The sequence below is a fragment of the Dermacentor variabilis genome, chromosome 3, assembly GCF_050947875.1.
Source record: "Dermacentor variabilis isolate Ectoservices chromosome 3, ASM5094787v1, whole genome shotgun sequence".
NCBI lineage: Eukaryota > Metazoa > Arthropoda > Arachnida > Ixodida > Ixodidae > Dermacentor > Dermacentor variabilis.
The window spans coordinates 26,288,894-26,306,911 of NC_134570.1; the positions used below are offsets into that span (position 1 = coordinate 26,288,894).

The window sequence follows — 18,018 nt, forward strand, 5'->3', positions numbered from 1 at the left end:
TCCGAAATTTGGCAGGATCCTTTAGTCAAACAATATCATTTGGAAGGCTATTTGGCCCGCGGTAATGAAGAGTTATTGAACGATTGTGTGCGACCAAAAATGCGTCTGAAACTGAGATGATTATGAAGTCGAATAGATGTGCGAGAAGGAATTTCAAGCGACAAACGGCTGGTCCACGAGTTATAGTAGTATTTATGAAAGAGGCATAGAAGGACAACAGATCGGCGGGAATCCAAGTCAGGAAGGGGAACATCGCGTTTAACTTGGCTAATGGTAGATTGACGACAGTAATTAGAAATTATAAAGCGGGCAGCATGATTTTGGATGGATTCCAATTTATCTATTAAGTATCGTTGATGGGGAGACCAGATCGATGAAGCATATTGCAGTTGAAGGCGTACAAAGGTTTGTTAGGCTTGTTGACGCATGGTATATGGGGAAAAATGCAGATGACGACGTAAAAATTTTAGAGTTCTGTTAGCTTTAGCGCATATCTTCTCGATGTGAGAGCTCCAGGCAAGCTTAATACAAAAATAAACACCAGTATATTTTCAAGTAGAGTCACGAATAACTTCAGCCAAACAGATTTTGTAAAGAAACTTGGGATATGATTTCATACGAGTGAAGAGAAGAGCGCAGCACTTAGATGTGCTAAGTGTCATTTACCAACGGTCGCAGCACTGATTAACTAGGTGAAGGTCATTTTGGAAAGTTAGGTGGTCATCATGACAGCTAATCGTTCTGCAGATTGCTCAATCATTCGCGAAAAGTCGTATGCAGGAGGAAATGTCGCTCGGCAAATAATTGATAAAAAATGAGGAAAAGAAGAGGGCCGAATACACTACCCTCGGGTGCACCTGACGTTACAAGTGATGTGGAGGAGCTAAAGTTATTCATAGATACGAACTTTTGCCGATTAGATAAGAAATCGCGAAGCCAGTATAATGTTAAGGAGTTAATCCTAAGAGCAGGTAATTTAGCTATTAGACGACAGTGAGCAACGCTGTCAAATGTTTTTGCATAGTCCAGAAAGACGCAATCAATAATTTTTCTATTATTCATGCCGTAATGTAAATCTTCCGTAAATTCCAATAGTTGAGTGTCACGAGAGAACGCTTTACAGAAACCATGTTGATTTTGAAAGAAAAAGTTATTTGAATCCAGATGGTTGGATATATGGGAGGCAATGATGTGCTCGAGAAACTTGCAACAAATGCATGTTAATGAAATGGGGCGGTAGTTACCGGGTGAGTGTCTGTTTCCATCTTTGAATATCGGAATAACTTTGGTCATGTAAACCCCGTACTTTTCCCTCCCTCCCTCCCTCCCTCCCTCCCTCCCTCTCTCTCTGTATCTCGCCCTCTTACCACGTGCGCGTATGACTGCATGGAGCATTCGTTAACATCCCATCCTCCCTGAACTAATCCGAGACCCCCCACTAAATCTGCCCACTCCCTGACAGCCCAGCGTTACATCGAGACGTTCAGCTTCATGAATCATATTATACATTTGAGTTACAGTTTAAGACGTTCGAGCATGTACCTAGTATATCCTCTGTGTCTTCGTCTTGTTTAGAAGGGTCGTTTCGCCCCTCCTGTAGCAGCTCCTGCAACAGTGAGCCTACCACGGGCATCATCATGGCGGCTATGGCCACGTTGTTGATCCAGAATGATAAGAACATCGAGATGAACATGACGCCGAATACCAGCCTGCGCAATGCATGGTAGTGCCGCACGAGGCGTTAGCAATGATCATACTCTTGAATCGATATTGTTCGATACTATCACTGTCAGTGCATTTCGGTGCTCTAAACGCGCGGAAGGAGGCCTGGTGACAGAAAATGCTGGGTGGACATGCCTCCAGCCAGTGCTAATTCACGTCATGTAACAGACGATATTTAAACCTATGCAAGCGGACGACAGGCTAGGAAACATTATCATTGTTGTCGTTATCATTTAGCCCAAGTCAAGTCAAGTCAAGTCAGTTTTATTTACATCATTATGATGTGGGTAGGCTCAGGCAAAAAGCGAACGATTTTCGCTTGAGGAAGCCCGAGCCCCCCTACATGGCGTACAGCAAGGTCAAAAGTTTTAAAATAAAGTACAAAATCCACACACACTACATAACAGAATATAATACAAGAAATTCAGAACAGTCGATATAAACTCTTGGTACATGCTCATTAATACACAATGCATAGGTGTTCACAGAGATGAAAATGTCCTTTCCATCACACTTTAACGCAAAGGGAATACAGCGGAACAATTCAGAAAAATTGTTATTAGTGAAATTCAGAACAATGGATATAAACTCGTCGTACATGCTCATTAATACACAATGCATAGGTGTTAACAGAGATGCAAATGTCATTCATGTCAGACTTTAATGCAAAGGGAATACAGCGGCTTACAAAAAATGATTTCTTAGAGTTTGTGTACTAGATGTTTCAAGAGAAAAACGTTCAAATATGAATTTATTTAGTAACCCTGGAACTGCATGACGCATCATCTGTCGACCATGTTCTGTACCGCAAAAGGGAATGGTCCAACGTTCGTGTTTTCGAAACGAGTATGGCGTTGAGTTTGCTTCGAGGGATGACAATGCTATCAAGAAGTTGTCATTGTGAAAAATGGATTTTTTATATCTTACGGCTAAGAAAAATTCGTATAGCTTATGAACGGGTATGATTTTGAATCGCTTAAACAATTCTTCGGTGTGTGCGAGGTAGTCAACATTTGCTATGTAACGTACTGCTTTCTTTTGCAGCATGTGTATTTTGTGCAGGTTAGTTTGAGTAGTAGTGCCCCAAACAAGGAAACAGTAGTTAACATATGACATGAATAATGTGTTGTATATTATTAATTTAATGCATGCCGACCTTTAGTTGCCACTTGTCAATAGCTTCATCTTACCACACCAGTTGACCATCTGCAGCCCTGCATCGTACATCATACCTCACGGTAGGTCGGGTCAAAGCGAGAGTTCGAAGAAAATGACGGTACGAAAGTATGACCCATTGTCAATCCGTGTGAGTCACCCGAACTATGACAAAACAAAAGGCAACAGTCATTATCAATGGTTTATTTAGTTACCATGGTGTAACTGAATGTAATAGTTCTGCGGAAACCCGCAAGGTGCAGAGAAGTAGTTAATAAAGGGTGAATGAGTCATCCACCCGTTCGTAGCAATTGCTACAAAGGAAACCCATACGGTTTCCTCGAAAGAAAAGCCTCGCAGTAGAAAAAAAATTCGTCCTGGTCCAGGACTCGCACCCGGGACGACCGTCTTTCCGGGGCAGTCGCTCTACCATCTGAGCTAACCAGGATGCTAGCAGATGGCAGGGTGAAGTCGAATTTCTCAGCAACTCGAAGCAAAGCCTTGAGTTTGACGTAATAGTTTTGGAGAAACCCGCAAGGTGTAGAGAAGTGATTAATTAATGGAAAATTAGACATCCACCTAATCGTAGCATTGCTACAAAGTGCATAAGTGCGTGTTCTGAGGCATCCTGATCTCGCTTCGGGAAGCAATGAGCTTCCCTTTGAGTTATCAAAAATTGTATATTTCCTAATTGCGTTTTTTTTCCTCTTAAGTACTCGCTCGTTGAAGGTTTATTTTCCGTTTCCGCCACCCATGTGATTATCTCAGCCTCTCGGACTTTCCACTTGACGTTCTTTGTTGCTGTGTTGATACGGCGGCCGCAGGCGTCCCCTTTCCCCCACTCTGCTCCGTCGGGGCGCACTCGTGACGGGTCGTCACCGCCAATGGCAACGGGAGCTTACGTGCTGTTTCGCTGCTACACACGACAGACGCGAGGCTTTTTCGCTCAGTGGATCATTTGACGCTTTCGCATGAAAAAAAAATATTAAAATGCGAGAAATCAAACGGCTCGCTCACATCTTTAAGCCGGTTCCTAGCAGACAGAGTGTCTTGAGGGCGATTCTTTGGTGTAAGTTCGAGTGCTCAATAGCGATGGCCATTATCAAAGTGCCTACAAACATTATGCTTGTGTCCTGAAACAGCAGAAAAAAAGGAATAAAAATCAGGCCGTTGAATCAGGCCATTCGCTCTCAGACAGTGTAACTGAAACAAACAGCAGCGTTGCCAAAATATGAACACTGGGGCCAGTAACACAAGGCATCATCCAATGTATTTCAGTCTTCTACAGTGATGTGCCAAGCCTTTTATTTTACAACTGACGGTTTATTCCTTGAAAGAGGCTAGCTCAGTTAAGCAGTTCGGCGAAACAAAATAAGACCTTTACCTGTCACTCAAAACTGGCAAAGAATATGTTGAACCTGATATTCTCAGTATCACATCTATGAGCTCACATTCATGTACAACTGGCAGGTTCTCTCCGTTGTGAGTACTCCGAGAATGGGGAACAGTACGATGGGGATGAGGGACGTGGCTCCCAGTGGGATAGGCTCCACGATCCAGTACAGCCCCACGACACCGACGACGTAGGCGCAGTGAGATTTCTGAAATAGAAAAAAAGGGAGGAGAATGAAAGTGGGAAAGACTTGGGGGATGCTTCACCTTTAGGAGTGGAACGCGACAGCATTCGAAGGTCCCTAACTGTATCTCACGCTTCCCGGCAACTGCAGCTTATGTAACTGTAATGTTTTCTCGGAAACGCTGGCGGCGAACGCTATCCACGAAGGCGAGCTTTCTTGTTCTTTTCTTTCCCTCTCACGGCGGGCGCCGCCGCTGCCGCGGATCTGGATGTGGTTGCAACGAACCGAACGGGGCGCGTCGCTCCTACAAAGACAAACCTCCAACTTCAGCTGTAAAAGGGGTACGTGTTTAAGTTTTCTCATATATTGAAATTACAATCTGGTGATATATCACGTCTGTTGGTTGTGTGAAAGTCGTACTTTACGAATTTTCTCACGCATTTTACTTTGAGAAATTCAATTAGTTCAGTAACGCCTATGCGTCACGCGGAGGGCCTGCGTGGCTCGGGATACGTGGCACGGGAAGATTTTTCTCTAACGGACAACGCCGCTGATGCCAAGATCGGATTTTCTGGGACACGCAGCCCTTAACGTTTTCCCGTTAAACACTTATGCAAAGCTCGCTACAGTGCAGCACAGTTGTCTCGGAAGTATGCAGTTTATGCCGCGTTCGCCTTATGTATGCTCCAGGGAAGGGCCTTCGAAATTATATTTAAAGGCGAAAATATGAAGAAAGCTTTCGACTGCAATCTTCAAGGTTGAGTACAGGTGGATATATTAGTTTCAATACAGTATTTGTTCGATAGATTGCCTGATAGTTAGCCTGATTGACTGTTTGCCTGAGGAGGGGAAAAAGAACTGAACCAAAGTAGGACAGCGTAGGACAGGCAAGTTATCTTTTCACGCTCGACAACATGATGCACCACTCAGTTACTGCCTGTTGGCAATGCCACTGCATTCCACAACAACACCGCATCACTAATTCACTACGATCTGACCAAAGATTTTTGCACTTCAGTGATGGCTCGTGTACTAACTCATTACGGCGGGGGAAAAGGCGTGATGCTAGATATGAGCTGCCCACCAGTGAGAATTACTAAGAGTGCAGTGTATTCAGACCACTGTCGTACCGCACATGCTGTGCACGCTGCGATATTTCTAGCCAATGCGCTACCTGTCGCCTCTTGACCGCTTTGGACGACGACGAAGTGTCTTTTGATACAGCGCTGTTCTTTCTAGCTCCAGTTTATTTCTGTGAAAATCTAAGTTCATCCGCTGGTCCTCGCTCCCTGCTCGGTCGTGATGGAAGTGGACGACCCTGCACGTCTGCCGGCGACAGTGGCGTCAGCGGCGGCCGGCTCCAGGAAGCGGATCGGTCAGCAGAGCGACAGCGACAGCGAGGACACCTATGTCTACTCTCTCAGCAGTGAGGACACTTCCGATAACGACTTCCAGCTGGTGCAGAGCCGCAGAGCGAAGAGAAGAAACACCAGGACGTCCTCATCGTCAAGCACGCAAACAGTAAGACACACGCAGCGGCCGGACGCCAATACGAACATATTTGTGCCCCTGCTTCCCACCGTCATCATAAAGCTACGATGACGACTTCCAGCTGGTGCAGAGCCGCAGAGCGAAGAGAAGAAACACCAGGACGTCCTCATCGTCAAGCACGCAAACAGTAAGACACACGCAGCGGCCGGACGCCAATACGAACATATTTGTGCCCCTGCTTCCCACCGTCATCATGAAGCTACTCAACAGGCAATCTGTGTTGATGTCACTGGAAGCCCTGGTGCTAAATGAAATATCAGACATTCGAGTCAGCACCCGAAAAAATCTACTGGCGGTTGATGTCCAGCATGCAGCTGCTCTGACCACTCTACGCAGCGTGACGGACATTGATGACATTCAGGTGCGCTCTTACATCCCTCTGGGATCTGACGTAGTCACCGGCGTTATCTACGACGTAGACGTCGCCATCCTTAATAACGACTTGCTGATTCTTATCAAGCCAGCCAATGATGAGGTAATTGTTGATTTTAAGTGGCTAGGCAGTTCACGCTGCGTGAAGATTGCATTCAAGGGTAAATATATACCCTCGCATATTAAGGTGGGACACTTCAGACACGCAGTGCGGCCTTTCATTGCGAAACCTCTTCAGTGCCGCAAATGCATGTAACTGGGGCACGTGAGCAGCGTCTGCGAAAATCAGGCAGCATGCCCCCGTTGCGCCGAGCCACACGCTGCAGATAAATGTGGCGCGACTGTACTGAAGTGTTCAAACTGCGGAGGGTCACACGAAGCTTCATCGAAGAAATGCCCGCATATTAAGAAGGAGATGGCTATCTTGAAAGAGATGGCAAGAGATCATTCATCTCATCGCGAAGCCGCCGATAAAATCAGGAAGCGACATTCCCGTCGCCGGCACTCCTCAAGGAAAAGTGTTCTCTGCGACGCGCATGCCACTTCCTACAACACCACCTGCTCCTCCGCCACCCAGGCCAGACTCTGTGGAAAGGACCTCAAAGAACAAGGCCGCTGAGAAGACCACATCCGCAGAATCTTGGCCGGCTCTACCGAAACGACAGCATCCACCAACAGAATCACAGCAAAATTTTGCTGGACAACCCCCGACGTCTACTGTCAGTGATTTATGCGACCAAGACAGGCAGGTGGCTGATATGCCGCACTCGCTAATTAATACAATGCGCATCATACTGAACAAGCTGCGAACCCCAGCAGCTCGAAGTGCTCTGCAAATACTGGATGCACTAAATCCAGTGTTTGCCAGCATCGTTTAAGCATCATGGCTCGACCAATAGTCCCCTTCCGCACTGAAGTTAAAAGTGCGTCGATCTTTCAGTGCAATGCTAGGGGTCTAAGGACCCGTATAGCAGACTTTCGCCAATTCATTTTTACAAATCGCTTTCCCATACTGGTCATTTGCGAACCAAATACACCAACTCCACTCAGACTGTCCGGTTACGAATCTTTCGTCTTGTCCACATGCGGCGCTAGCACGAAAGTAATCATCTACATCCACACGGACTTTACATATGTCGCTAATGCGGTAGAGCCTCATGACGACAACCAATATGTCTGCCTGAATATCCAAAAGAAGGATGTGTCATTTACACCATTTGGAGCCTACCTATCCCCAGCGGGTCATTTTGACGGCGAACGACTCAAGAAAATATTACTGATGAACAATGGCCCCTGGGTCATCACAGGTGACTTCCACGCGCATCACCAGCTATGGGGAAGCACTAAAATTGATTCCAAAAGCAGGAGTCTCGCCTCCTTTGCTGCTGACCATGATTTGTGCTGTGTGAATGACGGCAGCCCTACGTTCTTGCGAGGCACGACCTATAGCAGCTGCTTGGACCTAACTTTGGTGTCACGGCGCTTTGTCTCGAGCGTCCACTGGTTCACGGACATTGAAACGCATGGCAGCGACCATATTCCAACATACATGAAGATTAGACGAGTTGATTAACGTTCCTCTACTGTCTTGCGTACAGTTGATTGGACAAAGTTTAAGAAGGATATGGATGACGCATGTTGGGAAAGCCTTCCACACACTATCGAAGATGCAATCGCAGAGGCATTGAAAACATCTATCTGCTCGCTGACAAGGTCAGCAAGGCGAACAGACTTGGATATGGAATTGGAAAGGCTGCGTGCGGCACCCCGACAGGCGGAGAGGAGGTATCGGCGTACGAAGTGCGTCTTGGATCTGAGGGCTTCACGACGCATACAGAAGAAAGTCCAGCGTCGTATGGATAAATTGGAAGACAAGCAATGCAAAACTTTCTGTCAGTCGCTTGATCCCCGAAAATCGCTCTCTCACATAGGGCGAACGGTTAGGGGCCTCCGCTCATCTCCGCCTCAAAGGAAGCCCTTTGCTGCTCTGGCCCTCTACCAACTCCGTTCGGAACTTCAAGTGGCTGAAGAGTTATGTGCACGGGTTGCTGGGTCCGTCATTGAATGACATCCCTGAGGCACGGGTACCAGAAATGAACGTGCTCTTTTCACTCGAAGAGCTCGATGCTGCGTTGGCGACCTGCAGGCGTTCTTCGTCACCACTACCTGATGGCATCACGTATGCTGCCCTATGCCACCTTGGACATGATGCACGTGATGAGCTGCTCAGCTACTACAATGAGTCTTGGCAGAACGGCGCCATTCCTAGACAGTGGAAAACGAGCCACTTGATCCCCATTCTGAAACCTGGAAAGTCTCCGCTTGAGCTCTCATCATATCGTCCGATTGCGCTTTCGAGCTGCGTCGGTAAAGTGATGGAAAGAATGATTCTTGCTCGCTTGGAATGGTACCTAGAGCGATTCAACATCTATCCGGACGCCATGACGAGCTTTCGTCGAGGTCGCTTGTCCATTGACAACGTCATTGACATCGTAACCTGGGTCCAAAATCAAAAAAGCCTCAAACGCCTATCAGTGGCACTTTTTCTAGATATAAAAGGAGCATACGACAACGTCGCCCATGAGGCCATACTGAACTCACTTGAGGCTGTTGGAGTTGGTGGCCGGATGTATCAATGGATTCGGGACTATTTGACTGAGAGGTGCTTTTTCTTACAGACTGAAGACGGCCCAACTTCGGAACATTACACCTGCCGTGGTGTGCCGCAGAGTGGGGTGTTGAGCCCCATTCTCTTCAACCTCGTCTTAGTAGGACTAGCGGAGTACCTACCGCAGTCAGTTCACGTCTCGATATACGCCGACGACATTTGCATCTGGGCTTCTGCGGTGACTCGCCCTCAGGTACGAGCCAGGCTTCAGCGGGCGGCAACCATGACGGCGTCTTATCTCCGAGAACAAGGCCTCAGCGTGTATACTGAAAAGTGCACATTGGTTGGCTTTACGCGCAAACAAATGTCATCATATCCTGTTTCACTCAATGGACAAGCTGTATCCTATGCTAAGACACATCGCTTTCTGGGTGTAATCATTGACCGCAACCTCTCGTGGAGTCCTCACTGCGTCTATCTAAAGAAGAAATTAGTTGCCATTGCTCAGGTCTTGATTCAGACACACGTAGCGGTCGACTCTCTCAGAGCGCACATTCGCCATCTGTCAAGGATCCCCGACCATCATTTGGCCTCCCTACCAGCCGAGAGACCTCAAGCGACCTTTTCAAGAGTGATTAACGCTCATAAAGAGTGCATACCGTCATATTTTACACCGGCGACGAAGCCTTCATGTCCCCTGTGGTGCCTACGACAGCCTCAAGTGAATTTTGCTATTCCTGGAATTACAAAACAGTCCCATCGTCCATCGCCGGCTCTGAAGCAACTTACGCTCCTATTACTGCACCAGACGTATCAGGACCACATACATATATATACCGATGGTTCGACCTCCCGTACCAGCTCAACTGCCGCATTCGTCGTTCCAGCCAAGAAGGTTACAGTTAAATTCAAATTGTCGCATACGACTACATCTACATCGGCAGAGCTTGCAGCTCTCCATGCCGCTATGATGTACGTCATCGAAGAGCCAACAGAGAAATGGGTCGTATTTTGTGACTCTAAGGCAGCCCTTCACAGCATCAAGCCTGCATTACGTCACAGAACTTACGAGCAGATAACATCTGACATCAGGGAAGTGCACCACCATGCCCTGGAAAGAGGGCACACCATCATATTTCAATGGATTCCTGCTCACTGTGGCATCGTCGGCAACAACCTAGCTGACAAGGCTGCCCGGTCTGCCCACGAAGATACCCAGACGCGTTCAATACCTTTGGCGAGGTCGGACGCTGCCAGGGAACTTCGCCTACATGCACGCAAAAAGTCACAAGATCTCTGGAGTTCAAGTGCCTACAATTGCCGATTATATAAACTGGACCCCACGCTACGGCTACAACTGCCATCTAGCCTTTCCCGCGGTGAAGCAACCTAGCTGTACCGCTTGTGGCTGGGAGTAGCGTTCACGAACTCATACTCTTATCGTTTGGGAATGGCCGAGAGCCCGATGTGCGATTCCTGTGGGTGCGAGAAAACCATCAAGCACTTATTGTGTACCTGCCCTCGCTTCGATGTACAACGCCTCTCTCTGCCGGAAACATTACACCGACTGGACTTAAGACCGTTCAACGAGTCAAAGATACTCGGACCGTGGCCACATCCGTCACTGGCACGAAAAGCGAATCGTGTATTAGTGCAATACTTGAAGTACACCGGCTTACGAGACCGTTTATAGTGTCCCTGTGCATAGTGTCCCGCCCACACGCACTCAGTGCTCACTTTCGACCCTTTTCCTCTTTCTATTCCTCTTTCCCTCACCCCCAGTGTAGGGTAGCAAACCGGATGTTCTTCTCGTTGACCTTCCTGCCTTTCCTGTCCTTGCTTTTCTCTTTCTCTCTCTCTCTCTCTCTCTCTCTCTCTTGTTATAAAGGTTGCAACACTTTCAACAATAATCTGAACTTCACTTAACAAAACTCTACCGTTTAAAAACCGGAGACTTCCCGGCAAAGGAGACATGTACCTTTGAGTGAGTGAGTAAACTTTTATTGGGTACAGCAAAACGAGATAAAACGCGCACCCGGCTAATCCCACGACGGGACTGACAGATCTGGACTGCCGGCCCGATCGCGGGTGCGCTGGACGGCCAGGATTTGTTCCTCAAAGACGGGACTTCCCAGGAGCGCGTCCCGCTCTTCCTTGGTGAACTTTGGGCCCAGCGACCCGCAATCCTAGAGCATATGAGGCGAAGTATCAATCTCACCACAGGCCACGCAAGAGCAATTCGGATAAATCTCGGGATATATGCTGTTAAGGGACGCCGGATTTGGGTAGGAGTTCGTTTGCAGGAGTCTGAGTGTGACCGTCTGCGGCCTGCTTAGCTTGGAGTGAGGCAGCGGGAAAACCCTTCTCTCTAAGTAAAAGAATTTAGTAAGTTCATTGTGCGTGATAGGCGCATCTCTGTGTCCGGGGAGAGAGTCGCCCGATCCGAGGGCAGCGCGGTCGGTAAAGCCACGCGCAGCCTCGTGGGCAGACTCGTTGAGGTTCAGAGGAACCCCCTCAATCGCCCCGACGTAGGCAGGGAACCAAAGGATGGAGCGTATGGAGGTGTCACCGTGTTTGGCGCCTTTCAGAATTTGTATTGCCTGCCGGGCTACCCGGCCTGTCTGGAATGCCCTGACGGCCACTTACGAATCGCTATACACCCTTTCTCTCCGATCGTCTTGCATGGCGAGTGCAATGGCCACTTGCTCGGCCACCTCGGGGTTCGTCGTCCGGACGGAAGCACAGTTGATAACTTTGCCCAGCGTGTCCACGACGGAAGCAGCCGTGTACATTTGCAACATGTGTGCGAAATTACACAAGTTCCCGTGTTACAAGCAACCTGCTTGTAAAACGAGCTGCGAGTTGTGGGAGATGTCAAGGTGTACAACACATTTTATGTGTGCCTAACACGGAACCTAGGGAAAACACGGGGAAGGCGGGGGATGTAAATTCAAGACGATGAGCAAAACGAGAACAAGGTGAAAGCAGGAGCCAACGTTTTGACAAGTGGACTTGTCTTCTTCAAGGCGACATATGCTTTCCTCGCCACAGTATATCACAGTATATATAGGTGGGGTTATCTAAAAGGGAGAAGTTGTAAGGCGTATGGGTGCGGCAACGAGCGAGTGTGTTAGCGTGTCGAACTGAGAATAAAGGAGCGCTGTGCACAAGGCCAGTGACCCGGCCCTCTGTCAATCACGTGTCAACGACCGCTTTGTTATCCGGCGTGTCAACGGCGTCTGACATACCAGCTGGAAAAAAAGGAAACGAAAAAGAGAGGCTAAGAAACCAAACTAAGTGTTCTTGTCTATAGCTTGAATACGGAACCTGCCACTCAGACAGGCGACAGGCTGTGTTGCTGTTAGGCAGCATGCTTTGCTTATCGCAAAGGCTGCCCTTTGCAATACGCGGAAATTGTTTCGCTTTAGACTTGTATCGAGAAAATCGCCTTTCTTTTACACCAATAAGGGATAACTCTTAAGTACAAGGCACACACTACAGTAGCAGCGATTTCAGTCAGTAACTGCAGGCCTGAATGTCCCTGCATCAATACCAGCACAGACCGACAATGCCAGTTTTTTTACTTATATAACGCTTGTTTCGTAGAGCCGTGAGGCATTCCGAAACTTAACAGTCTGCTTAGGAGGCGATAAACCGAGCAATTCAATAAAACTTTGTGGTTTTCTTTAGAACGCCTTACTCTACTCCTCCACTCAGGCTCTAGCGGACCACAGCATGTCTATGACCATATAAAGCAGCACGAAAACTTGGAATGGGCGCCATGCGCGCTGTTATCTTTTTAATGCCTTTCTCTCTCTTGGCGATGTTATGACCTAAAGTGTAAACAACTTTACTGCCCTTACACGTGCTTGACTGCTTGAACACAAGGCTTTCAGCAGGGCGATGCAACGGCTCATATCCAAGACCTACCGTTCTTGGTTTTCGCCGCGATCGAGATACGGCTGCCTCCGCCGACAGGATTTGATCCCGCGCCCTCGGGCTTAGCAGCGCGACGCCAAGAGCACTACGTCACCATGGCGGGTGTTTTCACTGTGAAGTCCCTTCTACCAGAAATGAGGGTTAGGAGGGTTGCTCCCTCTTTGGAGCCATCTTTTTATGCAAATATACCGGGCTGGCTATGAAGGTGAGTTATGTTGAGAGCTGGCATGGGCGCACTAAATTGATGAAAGGCCCACTGAATAGATTACGTTGATATACAGCTTCGATACCAAGGGTTGCTTTGAAACCTGCTCTAAATTTACGTGGCAGCTCCATGTACTTCGACCATGGAGCAGCACTGCTAGTGCTTGTACGCAACGAAGGCGCTCTTAGGCTTCCTCAAGGACACTGGCCGGGACCATACACTATAATTATACTTGCTGCTGCGTGTGCCTTTGTACTTTGTCCGCCTCTGAGCTGTACATGAATACGTCATTTCACAGGTCACCCTTGTCGTCCGAAGTAGCATGCTAGTCGCCGTAAGGCAAGGAACCGAGGCACCAAGACTTCTTCGTCCTCGAGGAGATTAAATGGAAGAACGTCATGAATGCACGCGACCAACGCCATCCTTTTCATTCCCGCTGTGTACCAAGGGCAACATGAATCGCTTCAACAGGCCTGTTTTGGTGCTGCTTGAGGGATTGGTGCCGAATGAAATTACCGACATCAGAGTGAATACACGTAAGAACTTCCTGGCGATTGGTGTCACACATGCGGCCACGGTGAATAGGCTGCGCAACTTCACCGACCTGGACGGAATGAAGATATGTTCCCACATCCCGCTGGGCTCTGTAGTGGTCACCATTGTCATCGGCGATGTAGATTCCGTCATTCCCAGCCCCCACTCAAACTTTCTTGTCAAGCCAGCCAGTGAAGCTACATCGTGAGTGTTACCCGCCTGGGCAACTCACGTTGTTTGAAGACAGTGTACCTTCGTTTGTAAAGGTGGGTCGCGTTCGACATCCTGTGCGACCTCTTTTATTGAAGCCACTACAATATGACAACTGCGTGAAGCTGGGTCACGTGAGAAGTGTATGTGAGAATACAGCAATTTGTTCTCGCTGCGCTAAAACCCCCTCCATGGATAATTGCAGGGCCACTGTTCTTAAATGCTCGCATTGTCATGGATTCCACAAAGTTTCGTCAAAGGACTGCCCAAACATTAAAAAGGAGCTGGCTGTCTTAAAACAAATGGCGAGAGACCATTCATTTCATCTGGAAGCTGCCAAAGCCATCGAAAAGCGGTGATATCGTCGCCGACGTTCGTTAAAGAAAGTGAGCGCCTCTACAGCGTGCGCTGCTTCTACACTTCCCCTGCCGCCCAGAACCGTCCGCGGCTAAAAGGAACCAGAATACCGAAATAAGCAAAGCAGCGGCTGATGCAGCTCGGCCTAGGTTGTCAAATCCACAGCTACGTCCAAATTCACAGTACACATAGGCAGCCTTGAATTCTGGAGCGCCCGCCGATAAACTGCCTGAAGTGAACAAACTAGTGACCTTAATGCTTCGATCATTGATGAAAGGCATTCGCAGGTTCTCTGGCAAACTAAGTGCATCACCAGCGCTACAGGTCCTGGATGCTTTAAATCCAGTACTTGCAAGCTTTGACTAGACACCATGGCTAGTCCAATACTGTCATTTCACACTGAGGTCAGCCAAGCTTCGATTTTACAGTGGAATGCCAGAGGCCTGAGGTGCCGCATCTAATCCTTCCGTCAATATATTTTCTCAAATCGGATTCCCATTATCGTCATTTGCAAACCCAACGTACTTGCTCCCATCATACTGTTATGGTAAGAACCCTTTCCTTCTTCGACGTGTGAGGAATGCACGAAATTGTCGTTTAGAACCACACGGATTTTACATATGCCCACTACGTAGTACAAGCACGTTACATCAATCAATATGTCTGCCTACGTGTAACAAAGAAGCAAGCGTCATTCACACTCATTGGTGTCTAGATAGCCCTGTCAGGACGATTTGAACGCGATAGATTGCGAGACATTGCTACAGATCAGTGTTCCTTGGATTATAACGAGAGACTTCAACGCGCATCACTTACTCTGGGGTAGCTCGGCAATCAATTTCAGAGGCAGGAATCTGCTGTCATTCTCCTCTGGTCCCAACCTTTGGGTTATAAACGATGGCAGTTCTACGTACGTGCGAGGCCTTAAGTACAGCAGTTGCCTAGATTTGTCTCTGGTATCACGATGCTTCAGTTCGCAGTTCAGTGGTTTTCGGACATACGATCGCATAGGAGTGGCCATATTCACACTTCCGTGCGGAGCAGGGGGCTAAACTGACTGGTGTAAATTTAAGCTACACATGAAAAATGCATGACAGAGAAAGCATTGGCCACAACCTGAAGGATAACATCACAGAGGCAATTATAGAAGCTTCATGCCTCCTAGCGTTAACAGCGAATCGTTCGTAATTCGACGTAGAACTAGAGAGACTAACTGCACTTGGACGACGATCTTAAAGGAGATACATGCGCACGAAGGTAGTTTGTGACCTGAAGATGGCACAGAGAACACAAAAGAAAATCCATCGCCGTTTGGACAAATTGTCGGAGCAACGTTTGAAGTCCTTTTGGGAATCGCCGTAGCCTAGTAAACCACTGTCACGCACTTGAGGTGCTGTTCGTGACCTGCGCTCGTCTCTGCAACAGCGACATGCTTTCAAGGCGATAGCCCTACATTAATGCCGTACGCAATTGAGATGGCTAATGATCTTTGTGCGCGAATCGCTGGCGTATGTGTCACCTCCAACGCCGAAGATGTCTGTCGTCCATGTGTATCGCCTCCCAAAAATGAAAATTCATTTTGCTATGGAAGAACTTGACGCCTCATTGGCTGCTTCTCGACGTTCATCTTCACCAGGGCCCGTCGCGTTATCACCTATGTGTGCTGCTCTAGCTCATCTTGGACAAGAGACCAGGCAAGAGCTGTTGAATTACTACAACCGCTAATGGCATGACGACATTATTCTTGGGCAATGGAAGGTAAGTCGGCTTGTACCGCTACTTAAACCCGGAAAGATTAAATTATGGGGTTTTACGGGCAGAACCATCATCTGATTATGATGCACGTCGGCTTAATTTTGACCGCGTCGGTTTCCTTACGTGCACCTTAATTAAATACACGGGTGTTTTTGCATTTCGCCTCCATCGAAATGCGGCCGGGATCTGATTCTGCGACCTCGTGCTTTAGCAGCGCAACAACATAGCCGCTAAGCAACTACGGCGGGTTTAAACCAGGAAAGTTGCAATCTGACTTGACACCATATCACCTTATTGCCCTAGAAAACTAGAACAAGGTAAAAGCGGTAGCCAGCGTTTCGACAAGTGGAGTTTTCTTTTTCAAGAAAAAGACAAGTCCACTGGTCAAAACGTCGGCGTTCGCTTTTACCTTGTTCTAGTTTTCCTCGTCTTCTTGACTTTCCATCTCCTGCCTTCCCCATGTTTTCCCTGGATTGCCTTAGCAAGTTGCATAGGAAAAGTAAAGGAAAAGACGATTACTACAAGCTTAGAATGGTACCTCGAGCGCTACAGTTTCTACCCTGATTCCATGAGAGGCTTTCGGCGACGCAAGTCATCAATACACCATGTTATTGACCTCATAAGGTTCACCCAGCAACAAAAAATCCCTAAGCGGCGCTTATAAATGGTGCTTTTTCTTGATGCGTAAAGGGCGTACGATACTGTCACGCAGGAATTGATCCTCGAGTCGGTAGAGGCTTTTGTAATCAGTGGCCCAATGTATCAGTGGATCCATGACTGTTTTACAACAAGGTCCTTCTTTATCCAAACTGAAGGTGGCCCCGCTGCCGACGATTATACGGTGGCGGCCCGCAAGGCGGCGTATTGAGCCCTATTCTCTTTAACCTAACCGTGATCTGCCTTGCTGAAATTTGAACCAAAACAGTTCACATATCAATATGATGATGATGTGTGGTGTTTTATGGCGCAAGGGCCAGGTTGACATATCTATATGCACTGACGATAATTGTCTTTGGTCTTCTTCGGTGACTCGTCTTCAAGTACGCGCAAGGATCCAGCGGGCAGCCACCCTTACTTGTCCATATATCCGTAAACAAAGCCTTAGTGTGTCCACCGAAAAATTCGCATTAATTGCGTTTAAGCTCAAACCCATGATAAAACCTGCTTCTCTCAATCGTCAAGCTATCGCATACCATATAGCTTATATTTTATAGCATATGCTATAGCATATAGCATATTTTATAGCTTCTTAGGGGTGATTATTGACAAGCACCTGTCATGAAGCACGCACTCTGTCTACCTGAAGCGGAAACTAATTTCGATTATTCCCATAATGAAGTTCCTGTGTGTGAAAACCTGGGGAACGTCGGTACAGTCCATGCTGCAGCTGTACAGAACACCGTTTCTGGGCGTTTTATGGCACAGCTTCCCCGTTTTGGCGAACACCTGCAAATTAAATATTCGCACCATCGGAAGCTTGTAATACCAGGCTCTACGCACGTGTCTTGGACTACCACGGTGCGCCTCCACTCTTGCACCAATCATGATTGCTGGAGATTACTTAATTTTTTCTACTCCTTGTTTCCCTTTATTTTGTATACAACTATTGAAAGGGGCGCAGAATCTTGCCAAGCCAAATTGATTTTGCCTTTTTGTCTGTGCTGCCTACATCATATATGGATGTGAAATAAATTTGATTTGATTTGATTCCAACGCACATCACAGTTGACCACCTCAGTGCACACATTTGACATTTTTATGGCGTACCCAGTGACTATATTGCTGTTTTGCAGGTGCAAAGACCTCAAGTCACATTTTCAAATATTGTTGTGACATATCAAGGCTGCCTTCCGTCAGGCTTCGCACCAGCGACAAGACCACTGTTACCCCTGTGGCACCTGCGACAGCCACAAGTACGCCTCGCAATTCTGGGACCGAGGCATATCAACAAAGAACGCACATTTACACAAATGGATCCGTTTCAGCCACCAGCTCTACAGGCGCTGTTGTCCTCCCGGCTTTACAAGTCACAA

General features: G+C 47.7%; 1 protein-coding gene across 1 annotated transcript in view; it reads right to left on the reverse strand.

Annotated features, from left to right (window-relative positions):
* LOC142575322 (Na(+)/citrate cotransporter-like) overlaps window positions 1-18,018 on the reverse strand; it is a 49,215-nt gene that overhangs the window by 24,475 nt on the left and 6,722 nt on the right. The window contains exons 3-5 of the mRNA XM_075684583.1: window positions 4,329-4,478; window positions 3,895-4,010; window positions 1,543-1,709 (exon numbers count right to left, since the gene is read on the reverse strand). Of these exons, the coding sequence (XP_075540698.1) occupies window positions 1,543-1,709; window positions 3,895-4,010; window positions 4,329-4,478 (433 nt within the window). The remainder of the gene's footprint in view (window positions 1-1,542; window positions 1,710-3,894; window positions 4,011-4,328; window positions 4,479-18,018) is intronic.